Source organism: Cryptomeria japonica, chromosome 7, assembly GCF_030272615.1.
Source record: "Cryptomeria japonica chromosome 7, Sugi_1.0, whole genome shotgun sequence".
In the NCBI taxonomy this organism is placed as follows: Eukaryota; Viridiplantae; Streptophyta; class Pinopsida; order Cupressales; family Cupressaceae; genus Cryptomeria; species Cryptomeria japonica.
In genome coordinates, this window is record NC_081411.1 from 500,398,198 (window position 1) to 500,424,681 (window position 26,484).

Sequence of the window (26,484 nt, forward strand, 5' to 3'; positions counted from 1 at the left end):
CCACCTTTTGTTCACCGAGAGCCCAATCTAGGAGGGTGAGAGCATATGGTGTTCCGGGGATCATTAGCACCAAAAATCAAACTAAAATTACAATGCCTGGGCGGCAAGCCAACCCCTTCTTCTTATCCAACATGATAGAAACCAAACTCTTGGCGGTAAACCAACCAAAGGAAAATGACAAGAAACTGAAATTAAATCACTCTACCACATTTTTCAGCAGGAGGACATTACATTAAGCTATCACTCTACCACATATTTCAGCATGAGGATAATTGCATTAAACTTATCACTTGACCACTTATTCAGTGGGAGGAATGAGTACATAAACTAAATTCAAAGCAAGAAGGTGGCTAAGCCAACCTCTTCCACTTATGCAGTGGGAATTACAAATAAGGACAACAAGAATGATTGATCAGTACTACTGAAATAACCTTACAAAATAGAGATAAGATGAGAAGAGTGATGCAGATTATAATATTATGAACAATGAATTTCTGCTACATACAAACTGTAGGCCGAAATTACAAATCAACAACCTATGGAAATGCTAGAATGCTCATAACTCCCTCATTTTACATCCGAATCTACTCAAACTAGTCCCAAACCCACCATATAACATGTGCAATGACAACCAATTAAAGCCACAACCTAAACAACCCCTTATTTAATTTGCATGCATCCCAATGCAATATCAGAAACCCACGCCATACCTAGGAATTTCGATTTGATCTAGGAAATTCAAAGCTTAATTAAAATTGCTATAAACTCACAAAATTTATCGCCATTGCTGGGAAGGAGGATAGAGCTGATACCCATAACTGTCAGTCGCTCCAGCAGAGAGGTGTGATTGAAAATGTGCTTTAGCCACAGGCAAAACAACAAGTTTCCAACATCATTTCAACACCAAAAATGTCTAAGAAAACTCTGAGAATGTAGAGAATACAATGCACAACTAGGTACTCTATTTCAAGTACGAAACCGAGTAGCACTAGGGAGACACACTCCGAAGCCTCAAGTTCTGTCGCCAAACCGACAACATAACATTACAATTTCTCAAGATGATGCAAATGGGAGCCCAAGTCTCATATTTATAACTTCACACACCTCAAACCCAAATGCAAATTCCTTCAAATTCAACGCCTTTCATTTGCATTTCGTTCCACTACATGTGGACCCCAAGTGTGGCGCCATTTCCCACAAGTCAAACTCCACGCCCAAGGCATGGACCCACGTTACACTTTGGCAAATATTAGAGATAAGCCATAAAAATAATATCTCTCTCAAATAATTCGACATCTCTTTAATAAACATGAAATTCACCAAAAACTTAGTAAAAATATAGACATTAATCCCAAATTTGATAATCAGTAGCAATTAAACAGATTAATTAAATTAACCTTAGGATAAGGAAATAATATTTAATTGTCACATATGACTCCCGTACTGATTATTATCAAAACTAGGATGAAACTGAGCCAGGACGACCACATAACTGTTGCAGAATCAGAACCGTGTCCATTGCCAAAAATAGAATTATGCCACATTGCCACTTACTAAAAATAGTAAGTCAAGAATTAATGCTTCGAAAAGCATGATCTTCGCGTCTAGAGGCAAAGCATGGAGAGCTCAGGAGGACAGTATCACCAGAATGGCCATTCACTGACTTACTAAAAATAGTAAGTCCTCGTTTCATCAATGCTGGACCCTTATTCTTCATCCCACCTAGCCTACGAGTCTTAGGAATAGGCTAATGGACCATTGGAAGGTCATCAATGAGAAGGAGACATTACACGAGGCTTTAGGCCAAATTATGAGGCAAAAATCAAGTTTATTTTGTTATATTTTATTTACTCCTAAAGACGGTGACCTCGGTGCACTCGTGGTAGAGGAGTGTAGTCTTTAGTGAGTGACTTAGGACTCAAATGGTCCAGACGAGTCTAAAGTCTCTGGGTAGAGCACTCCCTATTCTTTATGAATAGATGCCTACCCCGTTTGGGTAGATGCCTATCCCGAATTGGATATATGAAATCCCTGTCTCATATAGACAAATGCCTAACCCGTATGGTTAGATGCCCATCTCGGTTGGATGGATGCCTATCCCATTTGGATAAATGCCCAGAGTATGCGAATGAATCAAACACAAATGAGAATAAGTAAAATAAATAAAAAATCAGTTGAGATTTTGGATTAAGTTTTGAAAGAAATTGAATCTTTTGGTAGCACTCTAGAATAGGAAGATAAAGGATGGGTGATACTTCACAATGTGTTTGGGATCCTTAGCCCACAGAGAAGGACACTATCAATTATGAAGAAAACATCTTTGAACTTTCATTATTTAATTGAGATAAAGTTCGATACTGAGATTAGAACAAGATTAAATGGGGGGGATGACACCATGTTTAACAATATGAATGCAAAACAACTATATGAATTGCTAGTTGGCATAGAAGAATCTTGAGTAAAATTAGAGAGGCTTGAAGTTCAAATTTATTTGCTAAAAAAATATCTTGTTTGCTCAAGTTTATGTGGTCTTCTCCTACTAAACCTAAAAATATTTGTTTTAGATGACAACTTATTTTAAAAAAATCTTTCTATTTTCAATGGGATTAATAATGTTGGATTTCCTATTTTTTTCCTATATTATTAAATGAAACTTTTAATCATTTATTTTTAAAAATCCTTTTGCTTCTAGTATGTAGTCCATTTTTTTAGGTAACTATTTAAGTTGACATAACGAAAAAGGTTTTTATTGGGCTAATATTTTGTTTGATTTGATTTGATTTGATTTGATTTTCTTATGGAGCTCAATAAATTTTGGTTTGTCTTTACTAATGAAATCTTTTGGCATTTTTGGAAAGTAAGAAATTAATAAATTTTCAAGGGATGAGAAGGAGTCTTAATAAGTCATATCTCAAGCTTACCTTTTTTAATTTTATGTGGTAGGTGTCAATGATATTAGAAATTCCTAAAAATAGGTTCATAATTTTGATAAAAGGATTGACCTTGGTATAAAAAAAGAGATTTTCAACACTCACTTTTGGCCTTAAGAAACCTGAACAAGTTGGATGAGAAAGAGATTAAGATCCGGGAAGAGTACATGGACAAGAATAAAGTAAGGAAACGTGTTAAAGAAGAGAAGATTGATATGAGGAGAAACACTAGGAAGTTGGATAGATATGAACCCATTGTTGAAGATTTGACTCTAGAGAATGAGGCATAACCAGTGATTGAGACTTTTGAAATGGATTATTATGAGAATGACGACAATCAAAATTGTTGAATTGGGAATAGATTTTGGACAACTTGCCATTCTCGTTGAGCTTTTAGTGTTATACTTGGCTATAAACTCTTGGCTGTAACCTTTTTGTTATGTTTTGCTCATACTATTGATCTAGTTTTATTAACTAGACTTGGTGCTTAACACCACACATGTACTCACTCTATTGGTTTTCTTGGTAATCAATTTATAATTTAAAACAATGTATTACCTTAAAGAAAAAGCTAGAAAACATGCACATAAAAAACCTAGGTTAATCAACATATTAGTATTAGGTTCAAACCATACAAAAGACTACCTTGATTATCTCAAGCCTTCCAAACATAATGCTTAGGTGAAAAATAGTTTACCGTTTATTAAAATTTAGCTCCACTAAAAATCTCTCCAAACCTATTAGTGCTCTTGAAAATGAAAAAAACAGACTAAATTTAAGACATAACTCTAATATCATGTTCAATTTTATGAAAAAAAAGTGCCACGTAGTGGCCAGTACTTGCCATTTTAATAGGGTAATAGATATAATAAGATAAATATATAAGATTTTAAAAATATAAATAGTCATTGAATTATAAGTGAAACTTAGAAATATATGCATTGTAGATTAAAGTTATATGTTGTAATTTGATTTTAATTTTGATTTTGAGAAATGAGATTGCATTAGAAATAATAAGATATAGTAAAAAATTATCTAATTCTATTGTTATTTTAAATTAAAATAAATAATATTGTTATTTTAGATATTATATTATTTTTATTATTTAAAAATAATTTTATTTTATTACAAAATTTATCTTTTATAAATAAACATTAGGGTTCTTATATTACTAATATATGTTAATTATATACTAATAAATACATGATATACTAATTAAGTTTGCATTATGGTTAAATTAGAGTTATGTTTAAAGTTGGTGTTAGGTTAGACTTAGGTTAAATATGTTAAAGTTCATTTAGAGATATTCATATAGACAAACATTAGGATTCTTATAATATTGTATTTTAATTATTATATTATTAATATATTACAATATTATTGTATAAATTTTTATATATTTATTATTATGTTGTTGTTAGTTATTAATTTATTATTATATATTAATACTATATTATTAATTTATTGCATATGAGGATAACTAAAATTATATTATTAGTTTATGTTTTTTTATATTATATATATGTTTATTTATTTATATAAAGCTTTAAAAGATTTACCAAAATTAATTGTTAAATATTTATTTGGTGGATGTGAGTTTGTACAAAAGACTACCTTGATTATCTTAATCCTTCCAAACATAATGGTGAGGCAAAAAATAGTTTACCATTTATTAAAATTTAGATCCACTAAAAAACTCTCCAAACCTATTAGCACTCTTGAAAATGAAAAATAGACTAATCTTACCACATAACTCTAATATCATGTTCAATTTTATGATAAATAAAATTAACACAAACTTAATGCCTATTAAATATTTATAAAACTAGAAGGATATAATAATTCTATTCTATCATTAGTTGATTGATTGAACAATAATCCATAGATTAGTGTAAAAATATATAGCTCTCTTAAATGAATAAATCATAAATTAAATTCCAACCTAAAGCTGGTAATCATTTACAATATAAGTGATTTTATCATAAAATATAAACAAAGTTGAATATGAATGTATTGGCATAAGTACCTAAAAATCCGCTTATAACAACAAAAGTTGTATTGGCCAATCAAGATACAATTTTTTTTTTTTATAATATGTAAACTTAAAAATTGCACAAATAACTTTAAAAAATAAAAATAATTTTAAAAACAAAAATAAAACCTTGGTTCAAATTAAATTTGTTAATAACTAGTTAACTGTAAAAAAGAAAAACTCATTACAATAGTATTTACTAATGGCAAGTACTAATAAAAAGACTTTATGAATAAATAATCTTCCATAATAATAATATTAATAATAATAAAATAACTACCTAGGTAACAAACGTATTACACCAAAACAAAGACCTGCTTACACCAACAATTGCTAATTTTTCTGTGCTACAACATTTCAGGGACTATATTGGTCTTGAAGGCAATTAACTAATAACACTCTGAATTGCAAGCTTAAAAACATTACGTACCAGCAAACATGCTAGGGTTTCAAAGTGATCAGTTCGTATGGTTTCTTATCAGGGACGTTTTTAAAAAACGTAGTTAGTTATTTTTAGAAGCAAGAAACAAATTTGAAGAATAAAATTATGTTATTGCCGTGTAACAAAGACGCATCGATTGTTGATGCGAAAGTAAGCAATTGCTTAGGAATAAAGAACAAATTTGACGGGTATTTACCTTCCCCCAATATAATTCTCTTTTCTATTTCCCTTTCTTCAAACCTGCGGTAGAATTGTGAAATTTTTATATGTTTCGTCAATTGTCGAAAGTACTGCTCTCGATCCCAAATTAAACAAGAAATCGATTCAACGACAGGCCAGTTAATGAAACTTATATGCTACATTGTTCTTATGTTGATTTGTAGTTAGGGCGTATATGATACATTGGATTTGGCAGCGGTAATAATGGAGGAAGAAAAACGGAAAAAGAAGAACAAGAAGAAGAAGAACAAAAATAACACATCCACAGAGGAAATTCAAGTTTCAAATAACAAAAACAAAGCGGAGGTAGAGTCGTTTGAGCAGGATACCAGAGCTCTTGAAAAGAAAAATGGCAATGCTGAATCTGTAGCCGAGAAAGTTTCCAATGGGAAAGATGCAGTAGAAAGAAAAGATTTTGAGATTCTTCTGCAAGAGAAATTGGCCCAATTTGCTGTCATCCAGGTAAGTTTCACATTTTTTAAAATCTTGTTTCGCTCGTTATACTCAGGATCTCTTTTTTAGTGGATTTGTCATTTCAAAGAAGATAATTAGCGTCGGGTTTCTCACTCTTAGATGCTTACCCATTTATGAATCTCTATGCAATGCCTTACTTTGAAATTTCATATCTTTCGGTCCACTACGAGCAGTGGTCCGTGGAAAAACTGTAGTTTATTTATATACTATTAAAGATCAACTATTGGGGCATAATACAATTTCCGTAAACAATCGACCATAGTCATCGTTACTGCAAGTCACAGCATGTTAAAATCCAAACTGAACTCTAAAAGTATGACCAAATAGAAATCTGTAAATTTGAAAATTTGAAGATATGAAATTCTGAAAACAAAACCTATTTCCAAATATTTTGAAAACTAAATATTTCTAAACAGAAATCTGAATATTATAGACTGCAATCATGGTAAGCACAAAGTATTGGACGTTGTCTGGTCCATCTAGGAAAAAATGGTTATCTGTTGAGTTACAACAAATGTCTGTTATATCAGTACTTGTCGAGTCAACGTTCGTCAATGCAAAATGACTCTTGGCACTGCCAACGGCTGTTTATAGTCGGATCCGTGAGTCAAAATCTGGAAACGACATTTCAGAAAAGTCCCTGCTAGGCTGATCTAGTAAATTGTCTAGTTGAAAATTCCTTTGCTGCAGGCTTGACAGCGACATCTTGGCATCTGCATCTGTGTCAAATCTATAAATCACATGTTTATCTCAACAGCAGTACATCTAAAGAAGGTGGTGGGGAATGTTGTGTTGTAAACAAATTGTAGGAATCAGTTTGGAGCGTAATTTGGAAAGCAGAATAAATTTATTTCCTGATTTGTGTACACAGAGTGGAAACGAAATATCTTCTAATGCCATTATGGCAGTTGACATCATAGTTCGCAAACTTGGACTCGAAGAATACTCGGCAAGCCAAAAAAAAATTGACTCGGAGAATGGGAAAAATTTGGGAAAACTCAGTATCTTAAAAAATAAATTAATTACTTAAAAAAACATTTTAATAAATATAAATTTTATGCAAAATGTAGCTATAAAATGTATCAAATGAGTTTGGTGGAGTCTGGGGGCAATGCCCTTAGTGGGGTCGAGTCCTTCATGGGGGTCTGGAAACAATGCTTATAAAGCCAAAAAAATTGGAGTTTTCACTGTGTCTAACCCATGCTTTTTTCATCAATTTTGTCATGTTGCTGAATTGAATGGAAAAACATGCCAATTTTTTTGGTGCCAAAAACTTGGCGAGTACTCACCAAAAACTTGGCAAGTTAACATTGGATAAACTCGCTGGGTTTGCTAACTATGGTTGACATTATTAAATGAATGTTACTCCTGAGTCATAGGAATATGTAGATTCATTTCAGCATTGCGGGAATAATTGAGAATAACATTTGTGTATGTAAGACTGTAAGCATGGAGGACATGTGAGCAAATGCAATTCACCATAAAGTTGCTTCATAAACCCTGGTGTGGTTTCACAAAATGGTATCACTGATTTTGTAGGGAAAAGCATAATATTGAAGAGCATGTGTACAAAAGTTTATCTTAGATTTTTTTAAAGAGAATGTTTTGAAGGAAGCATTTAAATCAGACATTGGCACATTCTTTTGTAAAATGGATATAGTTTTGGGGGCAGGAGAGCCTTTGACCAGATAAGGATTAATGCTACAGGCACACAGATGCCACAGTCATGGCATTGATTTTGTGGTGGTTAGAAGCAAATGATAGAAGCATGTAAGTTCTTTAACAAAGTGTAATACCCAAAATTGTGACCTGTGAATGCTTATTTGTAACACAAAGCCACAACTAACTTTTCTTTTTTGTTATAGAAAGAGTTTGTGAAATGAGGCTTTGGGATTGGTGTGGAGAATATGTTTAGACTGTTACAAGTTTGTTTCCAAGAGCTTGGTAAAGAAGTGGAGTGCTGAAGAATGCTTATAATAGAGATCATGGCAACCTTGATAAAGACTTGAACATGAGCCATTCCATTCCAAGAGCAGCCACATCAAGTTCATTACTTCTGGGCATAGATTTAGTATTTGTGGCCCAAGTGAGACAAACTAGAAACACATTCCCATGTCAATATTATAGTATAAATGAAGAATTCCAATAGAAGACACACATAAAATTGTTAAGATTGGAGGGGTTAAATATACAGTTGAGGAGCCTATGTCTATTAAAGTAATATTGTAATATTGCTATATTGGTCATTTAGTTCTTTTTAGTTGTTTAGGTAGTTTCTATTTTCATAGTTTGTTTCTGTTTTAGAAACTCTGTAATGTAATTTCCTATATAAGGAGTATTCCTCTCCTTAATTAATTACAACAACGAATGATTAATTAATTACAACAACGAATTATCATTTCATTGTATCAGAGCATAGAGGTTGCTCTTCATGGCTAAAAACCTGAAATTTTTTCCAATTGTTTTTTTTGAATCATTTTTATATGAAAAAACGTGGTTCATTGTTTGAAATTGCGGAAGGGTTCTTTGCGTGAGGGTTTCCAACAAGGAAAAATTCGATGGTTTTCTGGTAAACATCATAGATTTTCAAATACTGAAAATCGCAGGTTGTCGATTTCTGGAAATTGCGGATTTCTGGGCGTTTTTCATCACGCAGGTCTTTGCAAATCAATGTGGAATATTTTTCTGCTCACGAAGTTTGAAAATCGTGCAATGTCAAAGGGTTTTTTGGGCGCCGTTTCCATCTTTGCTAATTCCACGAAGGGTCTGTCGCGTGACATTTTTTTTGGCTCCAGACAACAAATATAGTTTGTTTTTTTGCCCGATTTTTGTTTTCGAAGGTTCATTTTATCATCTGCAATGAGAGTTGCTTGCGATGGAAGAGTTCCTTAGTGTTGTGTTTTGCGTTTTCCGCGATGGGTCTGATTAAACTTGTGATGGGTTTGGCTGTGGTTGTCTGAATCTCTACTAGGGTTTGTAGATGTTTTGGACGAGTTTTGCACGATTTTTTCCTTAAAATCACGTGTTTTCATTTTTTGCATGATTTTTTCACACAAAAATCTTGGGTTCTTTCTTTGCTGGAGGGTTTTTTGATTTTTTTCCCACAAAAAAAATTATGAAGGGTGTTTTTGTTTTTGGGTTTTTTGATTTTTTTCAAAAAAGAATCATGGTGGGTTTTTTATTTTTTGTGTGATCTTTTTATACAAAAATCGTGGTTTTTTTCCATATTTATGAGTTCGTGGGTTTTCTCTAGATTTTTGAGTTTGTGTGTTTTTATTGTTTTTCCACAAAACAATGGTTTTTGCTGATTTTTTCACAAAATTGTGTGTTTTTATTGTTTTTCCACAAAACAAAGGTTTCTACCAATTTTTCTACAAAATAGTGGTTCTCTTTTTGACGATTTTTGGATAAAATCATGGTTTCTTGCAGTTTGTTTTGGGTCACACCTAGGGTTTCTAGGGCGAATGATGTTCTTTTGCGAAAGTTTTTGACGGTTTTTTGGACGAAATTGTGTTCACTCAGAATTGTGAATTTTTTTGATAAGCTGATCTTGATTTCTGTGTCTCTGGATGGCGGGAGGGATGGCTTCGTTGCTCAACATCATGTTGGAGGGATGGTTTTTGTTTCTTGTTCATATGAAGAAGTTCTATAGAAAGTGGTTGGCTGATCCGAAGTCCAACTAGGGAGGGTCTCTACAGATTATGTCAAGTCTTTTGTAGGGTAGTTAGTAAAATGACCATTAAGGGAGGGTATTAAAGTATTATTGTAATATTGCTATAATGGTCATTGAGTTCTTTTTAGTTGTTTAGGTAGTTTCTTTTTTTTGATCGGTAATTGGATTTTATATTACTTCAAAAGAGATTTACATTCCATAGTATCATAATGTTCATTGTGGATGGCCCCTGCAAAAATTATCAGTAGTATTTACATACCATACATCAAAAAACAGATTTGTAACCCTAACCCCTAACAGTCTTTAGATTTCAAATCGACAAAATACAAAATCACAAAATGTAGTGCAATATCATCCTTCCCCCTAATCCTCATCCATCACTGCCTTCCCTTTGTCATCCATCTCCACCAACGTAGCCGCGCTCTGAGCCACTATCTCTGGTTCACATCTAACACTCGAAGACTCACCTTGCAGCAGTACTCGAACCCTCCTTGTTTTCTTCGAGCCTACAGGTCGTCCTCTTTTGTGCTTGGGAGGAGCCTTCTTTGCCTTCAGGGCTCTATAGTTTTCATAAGGTCACCATTTCGCCTGCTCCACTCTGATTTCCCAAGCGATCACAGAGTCTGAGTATACTTTCACCCCCTGCATCCCAATTTGGGCTGTCACCCTCCTCACTTCTTTGTTACAATTCACACTCCACAGGAGAAATGGTCTGAGAGGCGGTGCAAAATCACTAACATGAATCCACACTCAGTTTGGGCAAGCAAACCCCTCCTTGTCTAGTCACTTCCAGGAAACTTTCCATCCCCACCAACCATTCTTTCCTCACACACCTGTGCATTATTTCCGCCACCTTGCTCCTTGGCTCCAACTCTAAACACCATTCCATGAACATCGAGACAATATCCGCATTGGTGCGGTCTCGAAAATCTCCGTTTAGATATTCCTCCCCAAGCATGATCTTCACTCGTGTGATGAAAGTCTTCTCTTCAAAGTTGAAGAGATTCGCTAGCCTTTCATCGAAAATTTGACCCCAAAAGGCGACCTGCTGTTTGTGGGTGTGCAACGAGAAATATGAATGACATTACAACCTGGGGGAATTAAATTCTGTTTTGTTTTCCCTACGTCTTTAATGCTTTTCCAACTTGGCATTCCTCATTTAATTTTAGCAACATATCAGTATACGGATTTGTTGATGTGTTTTTTATGCACATGCAAACACAAAATAAAATACCCAAAAGTATCTTATTCTCTCTTGATCAAAGTCTCTCAAATGTTGAAGATTCGCTTAAGGATCACTTGAGATAACTCCAAGGTTCTTGTATGTCGGGTCGGGACGTGTGGATAAGCTCAGTGGTCGATGTGATTATGTTGGAATCACAAGGGGACTTATGTTGAATTGTTGAATGCTTGAATCGCTGGAACTTAGATTCTAACTATTTGTTGGGAGAATTAAAAAAGAGCAAAAGGCATGGGGTTTAGGGAGCCTACGCTATTCCTAAGAATGCAAGAGAAGAGTGAATGATTCGATGGAATCCTACTAGGCGAGGTCTCACCATCAAATCGAACAATTTGACACAAGCTCAATGCAATCTTCTAAGGGATAATTCAAAGATATTCAAATCATTACCATCAAACATTGATTATCATTCAAGTTAATGCATAAATGATGAACATATAACAATTTGAAGTTAAGCTCATATCATTCCAGTTGACCACGCAAGGCACACTTACAATCAGCAAGAGGCTAGTGGTATGGACTAAACAGATTCCACGCAAATTATTCAACACATTCCTCCATTCAATCTAATCAACATGAAAGCAAATGAATTGAGAAGTAAAGACCATGCGACTTGCTGAAATAACACATTAATTCACCATAACTTAAATGAAATCATATGCTCTTTACAACAAGATTTTGGCAACAATCTTTGCCTTCTCCTAATCTAACTTCTATTTAATTGCTAACTAGCTATTATCTATTGATCAATTACTAACTATTCTACTATTCTTCTTACTCTTAACTATTCTATTAACCTTCTATTCTTCACCTTTACAAATAAAGGCCTTAAGCTTTATATAGAGAGCTCATTACAACGAACGATCAGGATTGAATCTCCATCAATGGCCAAGATTTTACAATGAAACCCTAATTAGGGTTTGTTACAACAAACTCTTCTTAGCCAATGAAATAATTACAACATTTGAACACATGTCCTCTTTAGAATATTTGACCAATAGATAGTGGGGGTAGGTGTAATGGAGTTTGTGCCCCCATGGGTGAGCTTGGTTCATTGAATCTAGACATGCTGATGTGGAACTTCTCTGATTGGTAGAATGATGACTAGGATGCCTCTTCATCTTGCACTTGTAGACTTGGTAGATCATCATGAAGGAATATTGAATGACATTTCTTGATACTCAACATTATCTAGCTTCAGCAGTGATGATGATGATCTTCTAACTTTGATTAACTCTTTTGAAACTATCTTCTTGAATATCTCAATCATGGAGGTGCAAGGAGTAGATATTGACTTCCTCTTAGTTTTGGATCTTGTGACTGCCTTGGAATGAACCCTTGATGTCATAACTGCCTTGAGGTGATTTTATGACTTCTCCTTTTTATTTCAAGGTCTTGATTTCTTCATTTCGTCATGATGTGGTGAGAGTTCTTGGATACCTTGAGATTCTCCCTTCCTTGATACCATTGTGTTTGCCTGTGAAGTCCTCTTGAAGACATCTTCCTTGTATCTTGACCTTGATGTTGAAATTTCCTCCTTAGGAACTTGACTTGTTCCAATCTTCCTCCAACCTGGTCCTTTTGATTTATTTCTTTACCTCCTGCAAAACAAACAAATGGGCATCAAACACACATGATATATAACCTTTATAATCTCTTAATTTGACATAATCTCTGACTTTATGTGATTTGCAGGTTTGATAAGAGGAGGTTGCTCCTCTTGAGCAAATTTGTTGTCTCCTTGATGAATTCGCTTCTTCCTTTGTGAATTTTGCTGTCACTTTTGATTGGAGCCACTGCTTGTGATCAGATTTGATGTTGATGCTGACTGAATTCGCTGTTGATGCTGATGATATGCCTCCTGAATCAGATTTGCTGTTGATATTGATTGGATTCCTTGCCTTGCTGATCAAATTCATTAGTGAAGTTTGGGGACTGCTGATCTGCTGATCAAGTTCACTCTAGGAGAAAGGATTGCTTTGAATTGGTGACTAAATGATTGCTTCAAGTCTCCTTATATAGGTGTCTTAATGAGGTGATGTGTCCCTTTAGGGTGAGGCCGACTTGATCTTGAGCAAATAAAATTGAATTTTCTCCCTAAAGATGGCCGACTCACCACTTAAAAATATTGTTTTTGGCACCAAAAGTGTTTGGATTGCGCTTCCAAAGGCCAAAAGAGGGAATTCGCTACCAAAAGGGGGCAAAGGAAGGACTTTTCACTCCTACAGTGGAGCAATGGAACAAGAATTCGCTCCTAAATGAGAGCAATGAAATTTCTTTGATACTTAGCCAAAATTTCAACCTCTTATGTCTCAAAATTGCCATCTCTCCCATGTGAAATGCTTGAAATTATCATCAAAATTGCGTTGGGAGGATTTTCACTCTCAAAGAAGGGCATTGGAAGGCAATTTTGCTCCACTTAAGGAGCAATGGAAGTGATCACTTAGTCAAAAACTTCATTCCTTCTCTCCATTTCATTGACTTAAACTTAAGGTTTTAATCATCCATAGATGAAAATAGCTCAAAATAACCTCAAGAATTGTCTTGAAATCAAGTTCGCTCCTGTTCATGGGCAAAGGAAGAGCATTTCGCTCTCAAAAGGAGGCAATGCAAGTAAATTTTGCTCCTAGAGAGGAGCAAAGGAAATTTTTTGGTACTTAGCCAAATTTTTGCTCTTCATTCATCAATTCATCTCTTCATATGCAAGCTTTGTCAAATTTCTTCCACCAAATGTCTTGAAGTTTCACTCTGAGATTGGAGCAATAGAAGTGAAATTTGCTCCTAATGAGGAGCAATGGAAGTGAATTTCACTCCAATCAAGGAGCAAAGGAAGTTATTGCAATTTGGATACTTAGCTCAATTTCATTCACTTACCTTCATTCCATTGACTCAAACCTTTAGTTTTTTAGCCATCCATGCGTGAAAACATGTCAAGTTGATCCCAAAGGAGGTTCTAGAATCAATTTCGCTCTCAACCAAGAGCAATGGAAGCAAATTTCGCTCTTGAGAAGGAGCAAAGGAAGTAAATTTCGCTCCAATCAGGAAGCAAAGGAAATGGTTTCAAACTTGCCTTTCATCACTTCATATTTGAGTACTTCGCCATTTATGCACTTGAAGGAGTCAATTCAACCTTGAAGAAGGTTTTGAGATCAATTTCGCTCCCAATCTCAAGCAAAGGAAGGCATTTTCGCTCCTAATGAGGAGCAAAGGAAGTGTTTTTCGCTCCAAAATGAGAGCAATGGAAATAATCTCACACTTAATCAAATTTTGCCCTTCATCGACTCAAGCTTGGGTTTTTTGCTATCTATGCAAGTGAAGGCATCAAATTAACTTAGAGGAAGGTTCTTATAAGCAATTTCGCTCTCAAAATCAAGCAAAGGAAGCAAATTTTGCTCTCAATAAGGAGCAATGGAAGAGATTTTTGCTCTTGTCAGGGAGCAAAGGAAGTAGACCTCAAACTCACCTCTTAGGTAGATTCTATCAATTTCTTGCCTTTGCATCAACTTAGACCTTGTGATTTTGCCTTCCTAGTGTGTAGATGTGTCAAATTAGCCTTAAGGAAAGCTCTAGGGAGAATTTCGCTCCTGGAAGAGAGCAAAGGAAGTGAAATTCTCTCCAAAGGAGGAGCAATGGAAATGATTCAAGTTGAAGTTTATCTCCCTTTTACTCATCAACCTTTCATTCTACCAACTCAAGTGTGTCAAATTATGCTCATGTAGGGCTCTAGAGGCAAATTTGCTTTCAACCAAGGGCAAAGGAAGTGGTTTTCGCCTTGAACCTTGAGCAATGGAAATGATCTCCAAACTCACCTTCTAGCTCGATCTCACTAACTTGCACCCTAGGGTTTAGCTCTCATGCACCAAAAGACCTCAATGCTTGCTTTGAATGTGATTTCGCTCTCAACTAAAGGCAATGGAAAGGAATTTCGCTCTCAAGGGAGAGCAATGTTAGTGTTTTTCGCTCCTAGAGAGGAGCAAAGGAAGTGACCCCAATTTGTCTTCATCTCACCATTCCTTAGTGTTGTGACGTATTCACACATCGCCCCATTACAAATGGGGACCCCTACTTTTTTTTGCTTTCTAGGTGTTTAGGGTTTGTCTGTTAGCCTTTGCATTGTGAGTGTCGCCAGGGGATCAATAGGATGGTAGGCTTTGCTTGAGCCAGGGGAGTCAGTAGGTGCCCCAGAAATTAGGGTTTCTTTGAGAGTCTTCCTTAGGGCCTGGTTTTGCTCTCGTTGCTAATTGTGTCTTGCTTTGTGAGTGGGTATCATTCTTGAAGGTCCGAGCTAGGTCGAGTTGGTGAGTGATGAAGTCTGAAATGTCATCTTGATCTTCAAATGCCCTGAAATTTGGCTAAGTCTGGAAAACTGAAGAATCCTCCAAAAACTAGATTTTGTAATATAACTCTTGGAGGTCCGAAACCACTCTCAAACATCCTGAAAGTATATATGGAATATAACTTAAAGTATAAGTGACATTTCACTTATACTTAAATGTTATATTCCATAAAATGATCCTGACGGAGAGTCCAAAATGTCAAATTTCGCTCCTGACCCTTCCAAAGGGTCCAGAGCGAAATTCTCCATAAGACATTCTACTTTGACCAAAACCTAGAACTAATGCATTCCTAGGCTTGAATGAAGGCAAAAGCACTTGTTTGAATGAAGAAATGCGAAAAAATGAAGTCAGGATCATGGCCTAAGGTGAATTTCGCTCTTGACCCTTCCAAAGGGTCCAGAGCGAAATTCTTATTTCCTCTATTTTTCTCCTTAGCTTGACCAAGTTTGTAGACTTTTGAGGCATAATTGAGAAGATTTGATGCAACTTTGCCTTGGAGAGGAGATTTTAGACCTTGGGATGATGGATTCTAGCCTGGGAGAGGAATTTCGCTCTTGACCCTTCCAAAGGGTCCAGAGCGAAAATCCTTATAACTCTTGTTTTCTTTATTTTGGCTAGGCGTTGGCTTGAGGGGAGATGGATGGGTATGTTTTTGCCTTGAGAGGGAGTTTGATTGATTTTGAAGAACAAAATTTTGGCCTAAAAGGAGAATTTCGCTCCTGACCCTTCCAAAGGGTCCAGAGCGAAATTCCTTGCAAGCCTATTCTTTTGACCTTGTTTTGGCTTAAGACCTTATCCCTTGGGTGAAGGATGATGTTTGGTTACCTCTTGAGGTGATTTTGAGTTGGAAAAAGGAAGAATCAAGCCCAAATCATGATTTTCGCTCCTGACCCTTCCAAAGGGTCCAGAGCGAAAATCCTCCTAGACCTCATTTCCTTCCCTATTTGACCAAATTGTGATGTCCAAAGCATGTTGAAAGGGGAAATGGACATGATCTTGCCATTGAGAGTGTTTGATAGCATTGAGGAATGAAGATTTTAGCCAAGAAAGGAAACTTCGCTCCTGACCCTTCCAAAGGGTCCAGGGCGAAATTCCTTACAAGCCTACTTTTTTGACCTTTCTTAGGCCCAAAACCTTTTTCCTAGGGTAATGAAGGACGAAATCCTACATTGCAAAGAAGTTTCAAGTTTAGAAAATGATGATTTTGGGTCAAAAATGAAAATTTCGCTCCTGACCCTTCCAAAGGGTCCAGAGCGAATTTTCTCAAAACCTCTCTTTGCTATTAACTTTGTGCTAGATCAAGTGTGGGCTAAGGTAAAATCAAGAAGGAGATGTCCTTAGGAATGACTCCAAATTGCCAATGATTATCAAGATTGAAGGAATTGATCCAAATGAAGAAATTCGCTCCTGACCCTTCCAAAGGGTCCAGGGCGAAAATTCTTCAATCACCTATTTTCCCTTGCAAAATCAAGTCAAACTTGGGTTGGATGAGAGGAGAGAAGTGTTTTCTTGCCTTGTGAGGTGGATTCAAGTTGAAATAATGGAGGAATAAGCTCAAAACAAGATTTTCGCTCCTGACCCTTCCAAAGGGTCCAGAGTGAAATTCTTGGAAACTCATTTTTTCTTCTTGGAGATGGTCAAATTCTTGAGTTTTATGGCATGGTTAGATGGACTTTGATGTGTTCTTGCCTTTGAATATTGGATTGAGGTAATGGAGTAGCCAAAACAAGCTCAAAATAGGAAATTCGCTCTTGACCCTTCCAAAGGGTCCAGAGCGAAATTTCTAAAATTCCCCTTTTTCCTTGCAAATTCAAGACAAGATTTTGGTTTTTATATCATGGGAAGGAGAAAGACAAGATGTTCTATGCCTTGGAAGTAATTTGAAGTTGGAAGGATGGCAAGATAGCCCTAAAACAAGATTTTCGCTCCTGACCCTTCCAAAGGGTCGAGAGCGAAAATCTTTAAACCTACCCATTCCTTTCAAATTTATGCTAAGACAAGGTTTGACTAAGGTAAGAAATGCCCTTGAGACTACCTTTGACTTGATGTTGGTTTCCAAAAGTGATGATTTTAGGCCAAAGGAGGATTTTCGCTCCAGACCCTTTCAAAGGGTCCAGGGCGAAGATCCTAAAATCTCCTATTCTTCCTTGCAAAACGAAATCAAACTTAGATTGGGTGAAAGAAGAAAGATATTTCTTAGCTTTGTGAGGTCGATTGAAGTTGGAGCGATAAAAAATGAGCTACAAGAGGAGAAAATCGCTCCTGACCCTTCCAAAGGGTCCAGAGCGAAATTCTTAAAACTTCCATTTTTGCCCCAAATTTACATCAAGCTTGGTGTTGGTTGAGAATGAGGACGTCCTTGGGCATGTATCTAAGCAAGTATGATCACAAGGTGAGAAGAATTTGAGCCAGGAATGCAAAATTCGCCCCTGACCCTTCCAAAGGGTCCAGGGCAAAATTCTTATGGAGCCTGTCCTTGGAAAGGATTTTAAGCAAACTTCATTTTGATATCTTCTTGTTGATGATTTAAGGTAGGAAATGCTATGTTGAAATGAATTTATCATGTGTCCTTAATCATCTTTTGTTGTGTTTTGGCAAATGAAAGAAGACCAGGACAAAGAACCTTCTCCAGCCCAGCCTCATCAAGGACGACCTTCTCCAGCCCAACCTCATCAAGGATGACCTCTTCCAGTCCAACATTTGAAGGAAAGACAAGGTGGCATCCCAGTCATCACTCCTCCAGTCGGGTTGGTCCACTTCAGCATGTCCAGATTCAATGTACCTGACTCATCAAAGATGGCACTAACTTCAATGTACCTACCCCGGCTATCCATTGGTCGAATATTCCAGAGAAGACATGTGTCCAAATAATGCAATTATTTCATTGGTCAAAATTAAGTTTGTTGTAACAAACCCTAATTAGGGTTTCATTGCAAAATCTTGGCCATTGATCTCAAATTGATCTAAGCCATTGAATTGTATTGAGGGCACTATATAAGCCCTGGCTCCTCATTTGTAAAAGGCTAATAGTTAGTCAATAATAGCTAATAGTTAATAGTTAGTAATAGAGGCCAGAATAGTAGAATAGCAATTAGAGTAGATTAAGAAGAGAAGGCAAGACATTGTTGCCTTAATTGTAAAGACTTCTTTTCATTGAAGATATGGTGGAATATGTTGTTTCTTTGCAATGTGCATGGTCTCTTGTTGAATCTTCATTTTTGATGATAGATGATTAAATTGAGTGAAGAAAATTGTTGAATGCACCTGTGTGGAATCTGTCTAGTCCATGCCACTAGCCTCTTACTGATGGTAAGTACGCCCTGCGTGGTCAACTGGCATAAAATGAGCTTAATCTTAAGTCGTTACACGTCTATTGTTCATACATTATCTTGAATGGTGATCATTGTCAGATGGTGTATGATTTGAACATATTGGAAGCATCCCTTAGAAGATTGCACTGAGTTGGTGTTGAATTGTTCAGCCGGATGGTGAGACCCAGCCCAGTAGGACTCCACCTAGTCATTCATCCATCTTCTCGCATCCTAGGTAGTAGAGTAGACTTCTTGAACCTTGCATCTTTTGCCATTTGTTTGTCTTCTAGTTAGTAAATAGGACTCGTGATTCCAGCAAATCAGACGTTTAGGTCGTCAAGTGTAAGTCCCCTTGTGATTCCAGCAAAATCACATCATACCACTGGTGCTTATCCACAAGTAGAGATCCTAAAAAGCAGAACCTTGAAGTCATCCCGATTGATCCTTTTGCGACATCTTCAGCATTCAGAGACTTTATTCAAGAGAGGATAAGATACCTCTGGGTATTTTATTCTGTGTTTGGTCGTGTACAAAATACACATCAACACTTAGCCAAAATCACGATGAACTTCACTCCTTTTATGATCAAAATGGTGTCAAAGGCATTAAAACTCACTCATTTTCTTCAAATGTGCTCAGGAAAGCTATTTCACTCCAAGATGAGGGCAAAGGAAGTGGTTTTCACTCCTAATGAGGAGCAATGGAAATGACCTCCACACTTAACCTCATTCAAGGTTCCTGATCAAGGATTGAATCCTTTGCTCAAACTAAGGTGTCACATGATGATTAGAGGCAACTTTAGGTGATTTGGAAAGCCTGGAGAGGGATTTCGCTCCCAAAGGGGAGCAATGGAAGCAAAATTCGCTCCTAGACTGAAGCAAAGGAAATTTTAGCATACTTGGTCAAATTTTGCTCTCTTACTTCACGTCTCACTGAAGTGCAATTGGATTACTTTGAATGATGAAGGAAACACATGCAAAGTTGATTAGGCTTGGTATAGAGGGATCCTCCATCAAATATCTTTCTCACTATGCTCAATTTGACCTCTCCTCTTCACCATTTTGCCATTGCAGGTCTTGATCAATTGAGTTCATGACCACTTACTCATCTCATAACACTTCATTTCACAACTCACAACAAGAGCTATCCTCTCGACTCCTGGCCTCTTAACCAACTATACCCCTCCAATGTAAAGGTTAATAGCGAAAAACTTTAACCACTACCCTAGAAAGCCAAAAAAAGTGGGGGTCCCCATTTGCAATGGGGCGATTTGTGAATACCTCACAATAGGATCCAACTCTGCTTTGGGAAGAATTTTTTTTTGGTTTTCCCACCTTGCGGCATTATATCTTTCCTTTAGGTTTCGTTTGGCTTGTCCTTATTTCTTGGAGGCGATGGCCACCGTTACCACCGCATATCTGCTCAATTGTGGGTACGAAGGAATACTTCCTTTGTACGCTCATCTTTGTCAAAAGTCTCACCATATTACTCCCTGCCTGCTCCCACGCTCCAAACTTCTTGTTTCATCACTCCGTTTTTTGCTGGCAATGATGAGATTGCAACTACCACCTCTTAATTCTGGTTTGCTTGTGTCATCCTTTCTTCACTCCACCTTATTTCACCTTGTCGGAATTCCACAACCTCCTTAGCTTGTCTATCAACCTCCTCATTTCCTTCTTGTAGAGTGTGAGAGATTTTAAATTTTTGAAAATCCTTTAACTGTCTAATTATGATTTGAATTAGTTTGTCTATTTTCCAGTGAATTGCTCTCCCCTTCATTATTGCCTGAGTTATATTTTGGAGTCACCTTCTAGTTGTAGATATCTGACTCCAAGCCTTTTTGCCATCTGAATTGCCAAGAGGGCTGCATTTGCTTATGCTAACTTATTAGTAGTAATGCCTAAGCCTTGCCCATATCTCGCCAAAACCTCACCTTCATGGTTTCTTGCCACACACCCTGCACCTGATCGACCCAAGTTACCACTTGTCGCTCCATCAAAGTTCACCTTAATCCAGTCTTTATTCGGAGGAATCCATTTCACATTTGGCCTATTGCATTCCTTAGGATCAACCCTTAAAAGCCCATTAATGGGCCAGTTGTTTAGGTAGTTTCTATTTTCATAGTTTCTTTTTGTTTTAGAAACTCTGTAATGTAATTTTCTATATAAGGAGTATTTTTCTCCTTAACTAATTACAACAATAAATTATCATTTCAATGTCAAGCTAGAGAAGTAATTGGTAACAAAGTGGGAAACAATAGAAGGCTGGGCATTAATTAATTAATATCGTGCTCATTATCAATCAATTAGTTGATTTAAATCAATGCAAGTATTGCCATTCTTTCTTTGTACATGAATGTAGATCCTTCCTTCATCAATTTGATAAATACAAAATATGTTGAAGAGTTTTCTGTAGGATCTTCTTTTAAAGATATCAAAATTCATAGTCATGATACATAATTGCAAATGCCTTATTTGTTCATAAATGCCTTATTTGTCCTTATTAAGATTTTCCCAGCATCACCCCATTTCTTGATGATACTATAATCTCTTTGTTCTCTTCACATTTCCAAAGTTATGTATGCATGTGTGTGTAGAGGGAAATAATCTTTTCCTAAGTTAATCTAGGCTGATTAAATAATTGCAAGCAAATCAGGCACAATTAACATAGATTAAACAAAATTCCAATTGGGAATGGTAAATCAGAATAATTGAAATTTGCTATTTTAGGAAATTAATTGTGATGGAAGATTGTACTTAGCTCTTGATCCTAGAAAAGAAAATGAAAGATGATGATTCACCTTAGTACTGGAAATGGATAATCTAAAGTGCTTACTGTCTTAGAATTCTGTGTAGGTCTGGGATTCTGTGTGGGTCAATCCTAAGACTCTAAGTCAATTTTGTGCCTTGTGGATCTGATCTGATGCACTTACACTTCTGCTCTCCGATTTGCTGAATTCTCTGGTCAATGCTAATTGACAAGGACTGGTGGTATTCCAAAATACCTTGTAGAGATTGCTGGATGGCTAGGGTGAAGTTCTCCTAGGTCAGCCCCTTGAAAGAGTGACTTTATGGCTGTGAAATGATTGGTAGATAACAGGAAAACTGAAATGACCCCCTTAGTTTTTTCCCAAGTTCAACACAACAATTTCACCCATTAGCATTAGCAAAGATGAAACATTAAAAAGCATTACATGTTGGTGGTTAGACCAGCCACTTCCACTTTTACAGTGGGATAAGAACTGAAAATTAAACATCAACTTGGCGGTATAACCTACCACTTCCACTTATTCAGTGGGAGAATTACAAACTCAAAAGGAAGGCTCAACCACTTATGCAGTGGGAGCAATACATTATTAGCTGATAACCAAAATGCTGGAAAGATAAGATAATTAAGCAGAATGATGCAATGGGTAATAAGGAACTAATCAGAATGATGTTTGCTGTTAGTACTACTAATCAACATTACAATATGAAACATGAATTGCAAATCAAGTAATAATTGTTGTCCAAGAGCTGCAAATGATATCCAATGTTTTTTCCCAAATTTCAAGAGGCTCACAACCAAGGAAATACCCCCAAAACTCCAAACGCTAAAGTCTGATACACTTAACCAGCAAACTGAAAATACAGACCAGCAACACAAGACAACACACCAAAATGCTCCTATCTCCTCCAAAACACAACGGATTGACTTGGAATAAAATGCTAATGACGCCTAGAGATGAGGCGACCAAGACAAGACCCAAACCCAACTGCAAATCTGATCTAACAATTAATGCACGCTTCCCAAGACAGCTACATGCATGGTACGACCTTGGAGGAAGGGGCGATTTTCAATATAAAATTCAAATCTGTGAATTAGAACCTGAAAATCAGTAGGAAGGGGCGCCTAGACCATAGGAAAATAATGAGAGATTACCTAGAAGCAACAAAAAAATCCCTCTTGGACTTATGATTGAAAATCTCTTTCAACTCCACAGTAAACTAGCAACCTGGAAACTCACAAACACCCCACAAAACATCAGAAAACATTAAAAGACACCTTTACAATGATCTCCATCTGTTCTTCAGAGTAAAGAACAACCTCACAATCTCAACTAGTTGCTATCTCTCAAGCAAGAAGCCAAGAACAAGCTAGGAGTTATGCATTCCTCGAAGCAACTCAATCTTAATTTTGGCAGCACTTCGTTACAAATTATTTATGGATGATCAAAACAAGAGCCCAACACTCTTATTTATAGCCTTGTGTTTCCAAATTCAAATTCACATTCCCTTCAAATGGACGCCAAACCCAAATGCACATTCACTTCACATTATTTTGAAAACACTCTTATTTATAGCCTCGTGTCTCCAAATTCAAATTCACATTCCCTTCAAATGGACGCCAAACCCAAATGCACATTCACTTCACATTATTTGGAAATTTACATTTCATTTCTCCTTTTCCCCAAATCGACCTTCACAAAGAGGCAAATATACTTTATAAAAATATCAATAAAGTATAATGTGGCATCCAAAGGTAATAAAGTGCATTATATTATAAAATCAACTTATTCTTCCTTAGGCATCCATCATGCCTTAAATATTATTTCAGTTTATAAAACATTTTACCTCAACAATGAAGCGCCCAACATAAGCTCTGAACTGCCAAAAATAACCCCAAGAATGCTGGAAGACCATCTGCTCAAATTGACCTGTCGGAAATAGCCATCAGAATTGGCCTGTTGAAACCCTGCTAAAAATAGCACTTACTAAAAATAACATATTGCTAAAAATAGTAAGTGTGTCCAAATGCATTTTAACTACATTTTGAGCAACCGTTGCAACTTACTAAAAATAGTAAGTCTAGAAAAGTCTTCAAATTCATTTGCATGTCACACCATCGCGAAGCTCTCTGAAAACCCATAAGGAATCCAGATTCAGAATTGTAAAATTCCAACATGCAAGCCACCAAACTGCCAAAACAACCTCCAAGAAAATAGGAAACCCTAATTACTACTCCCGACTAGCCTACAGGCCCCCAGAATAGGTAACGACCAACTGAATTGATCACTGCTGATAAGGGGACATTACAAAAAACATGCAAGTGATCTATGTGATGATTTTGATGCAAGTACTGATTCCTTTTGAAGCTGCAAATTGAAATATTCCTATTAATGCTCCTTGGATGCCTACGATTTAAAATATTGATGGGAAAAGTAATTAATTCTTTAAAGAATTCTTTAAATACAAAGATATAACAATTGTTTGCATAAATGCGTACCAAGTTGGTTCCCAATACCTATGATTTGTTTGCAAATGGTGATGAATCTTCGTTTTGGTACCCGTTGACGTGTTTTTTATGACCGTGTCTAACACAGAATAAAGTCACCAATGGTCACCTTATCCTCTCTTGATCAAGATTAGTCTGTATGCTAGGATTGCTTAAAGTTCAAACGGCTAATTCCAAGGTTCCTTCAGTGCGTGGACGTGACTCAGTTGTTTGATGGGTTTGCTGATAACCCAAGGGAGCCTTACGTGTGTTGAAGAAAACTTATGCAAGCTCAATGATTTTTTGTACAGGTGATTTGCAATGAAAGCTCTAGTTTTGGATCATTTGGATTTTAAATTATGCGGAAAGTAAATAGGAGCAGGGTAGAGAAAACTAGACTAAAAGTAATCTAATCCTATGAATAATGAGACGGGATAGCTTGCGCAAAATCCAACCACGCTTCGCTTTGCCAGCAATGCACAACTACACGAAGGCGGTGCAATCTTCAGAGGGTGTGTTAAAGATTTTCAATTCATCAAGAGAAACCATCAAATCGAACAATCTCTTCTGATAATTGAAGTTAAACATACACATATAATGGAGGCTCAGGCTAACTTTGCACAGTATGCAACAATCAGTTGCACACCAAAAGTATGAGCACGAATTTTGCAACAAGTGATCCTATCAAATCCAGTTCATCTAACAACATGAAAGCAAATCTAATCTATGAAGAGAATGAGACCAAAATAGCTATGATGGAGAATGAAAGCAAATCTAATCTAAGTCATGATGTAGAAAAGAATAGCTATCTCATCACCGAATGGCAAGAAGTATCAGATGGATCCATTACCTGATCCAAAGGAAGAAAAGCAAGTAGGATCAAGCGTGATGCTGATGAGAGGAAAAGAGTTCCTTAAGGTGTTAAAGCAAGAAGGTCATCAAGGCCATGCTATAGTGTTGAAGCCTAAAGATGAAGTTAAGGCAGATCCAATGAGTGAAGTGCCTCAAGAGGTGCAAGGTCTACTAAAGCAATATGCAGAAGTTATAGGAGATGACATGCCTGATTCTTTGCCTCCAATGAGAGATGTAAATCGTCAAATAGACTCGATACCAGAGGCAAATCTGTCTAACAAAGCTGCTTATAAAATGACACCTAGTCAAAATGAAGAGATCGCCAAACAAGTGCAAGAACTCTTGGACAAAGGGTTTATTAAAAAGAGTTTGAGTCCATGTGCTGTTCCTACTGTGTTAGTGCCTAAAAAGGGAGGAAAATGGAGAATGTGCACTGACTCAAGAGCAATCAATAAGATCACTATAAGGTAATGGTTTCCCATGCCAAGAATTGAGGACCTATTGGACAATCTAGGTGGAGCAAGCTACTTCGCAAAGGTGGACTTGAAGTCTGGTTATCATCAGATAAGAATCAGATCTGGTGATGAATGGAAGACAACCTTTAGAACCAATGTAGGCCTATATGAGTGGTTGGTGATGCCATTTGGTCTCACCAATGCACCTAGTACCTTCCGAAGGCTCATGAATGAAGTCTTAGTTGAGTTTATTGGTAGATTTGTTATTTTGTATCTTGATGACATTTTGATCTTCAGCAAGTCCAAGGAGGAACACCTTAAGCATGTGGAGATGGTCTTGAAGAAGTTGAAGGAGGCCCAACTCAAAATCAACCTTGAAAAATGTGAGTTCTTGAAAACAGAGCTAGTATACCTTGGTTTTGTTATTTCTCAAGGATGTTTAAAGATGTATCCAAGTAAGGTAGAAGCAATACTTAATTGGCCTATACCTAGGGGCACAAGTGATGTTAGGAGTTTTCATGGAATGGCATGTTTTTATAGGAAGTTTGTGAGAAACGTTAGCCATGTTTGTGCTCCTATACTTAACACCATCAAAGGAGGGATTAGATGTCATTTTAAGTGGACAGAGGAAGCCAATAAGGGATTTGAATTGTTGAAGGCTAAGATAGCAGAGCTGCCAACCCTTAGATTGCCTGATTTCAATCAGTTGTTTACAGTAGAATGTGATGCTAGCCAAAGGGCAATAGGGGCAGTTTTAAGCCAAGAGGGTCATCCTATAGCCTTCTTCTCAGAGAAGTTAAATGAAGCTAAGCAAAGGTACTCCACATATGACTTGGAGTTGTATGCAATGGTACAAGCATTGAAGAAGTGGTGTCACTACTTGCTGCCCAAAGAGTTTGTAGTTTTCACTGACAACCATGCCCTTAGTTTCCTCAATGGGCAAGAGAAGTTGAATCAGAGACACCTAAAGTGGGTTGAATACCTACAATCCTATACCTTCACTATTAAGCACAAAAAGGCCACAACAAACAAGGTAGCTAATGCATTAAGTAGGAGGGTCATGACTATGCATGAGATACAATTGCAAAGTGTGGGTTTGAGTGAGTTAAAAGACCTCTACAAGGATGATAAGGATTTTGCAGAGATATATAGTGTTTGTTCTGATTTCTCTAACACCTCTAATGTCTCTTATTCAAAATATATGATACAAGAGGGTTTGCTGTTCAAAGGACATCTTCTTTGCATACCCCAATGTTCCATGAGACA

The 26,484-nt window shown here is 36.6% G+C and overlaps 1 protein-coding gene across 3 annotated transcripts in view; it reads left to right on the top strand.

Annotated features, from left to right (window-relative positions):
• The first annotated feature begins 5,289 nt into the window (after nt 1–5,289).
• The window catches only part of LOC131060178 (putative WEB family protein At1g65010, chloroplastic), a 235,012-nt gene continuing 213,817 nt past the window's right edge, over nt 5,290–26,484 (top strand). Inside the window, exons 1-2 of one of the 3 annotated variants that reach the window (XM_057993319.2) lie at nt 5,290–5,592; nt 5,788–6,085. In XM_057993319.2, coding sequence (XP_057849302.2) covers nt 5,828–6,085 — 258 coding nt within the window. In that variant the 5' untranslated portion in view covers nt 5,290–5,592; nt 5,788–5,827. The remainder of the gene's footprint in view (nt 5,593–5,787; nt 6,086–26,484) is intronic. The other 2 variants (XM_057993317.2, XM_057993316.2) reach the window with 2 other exon arrangements.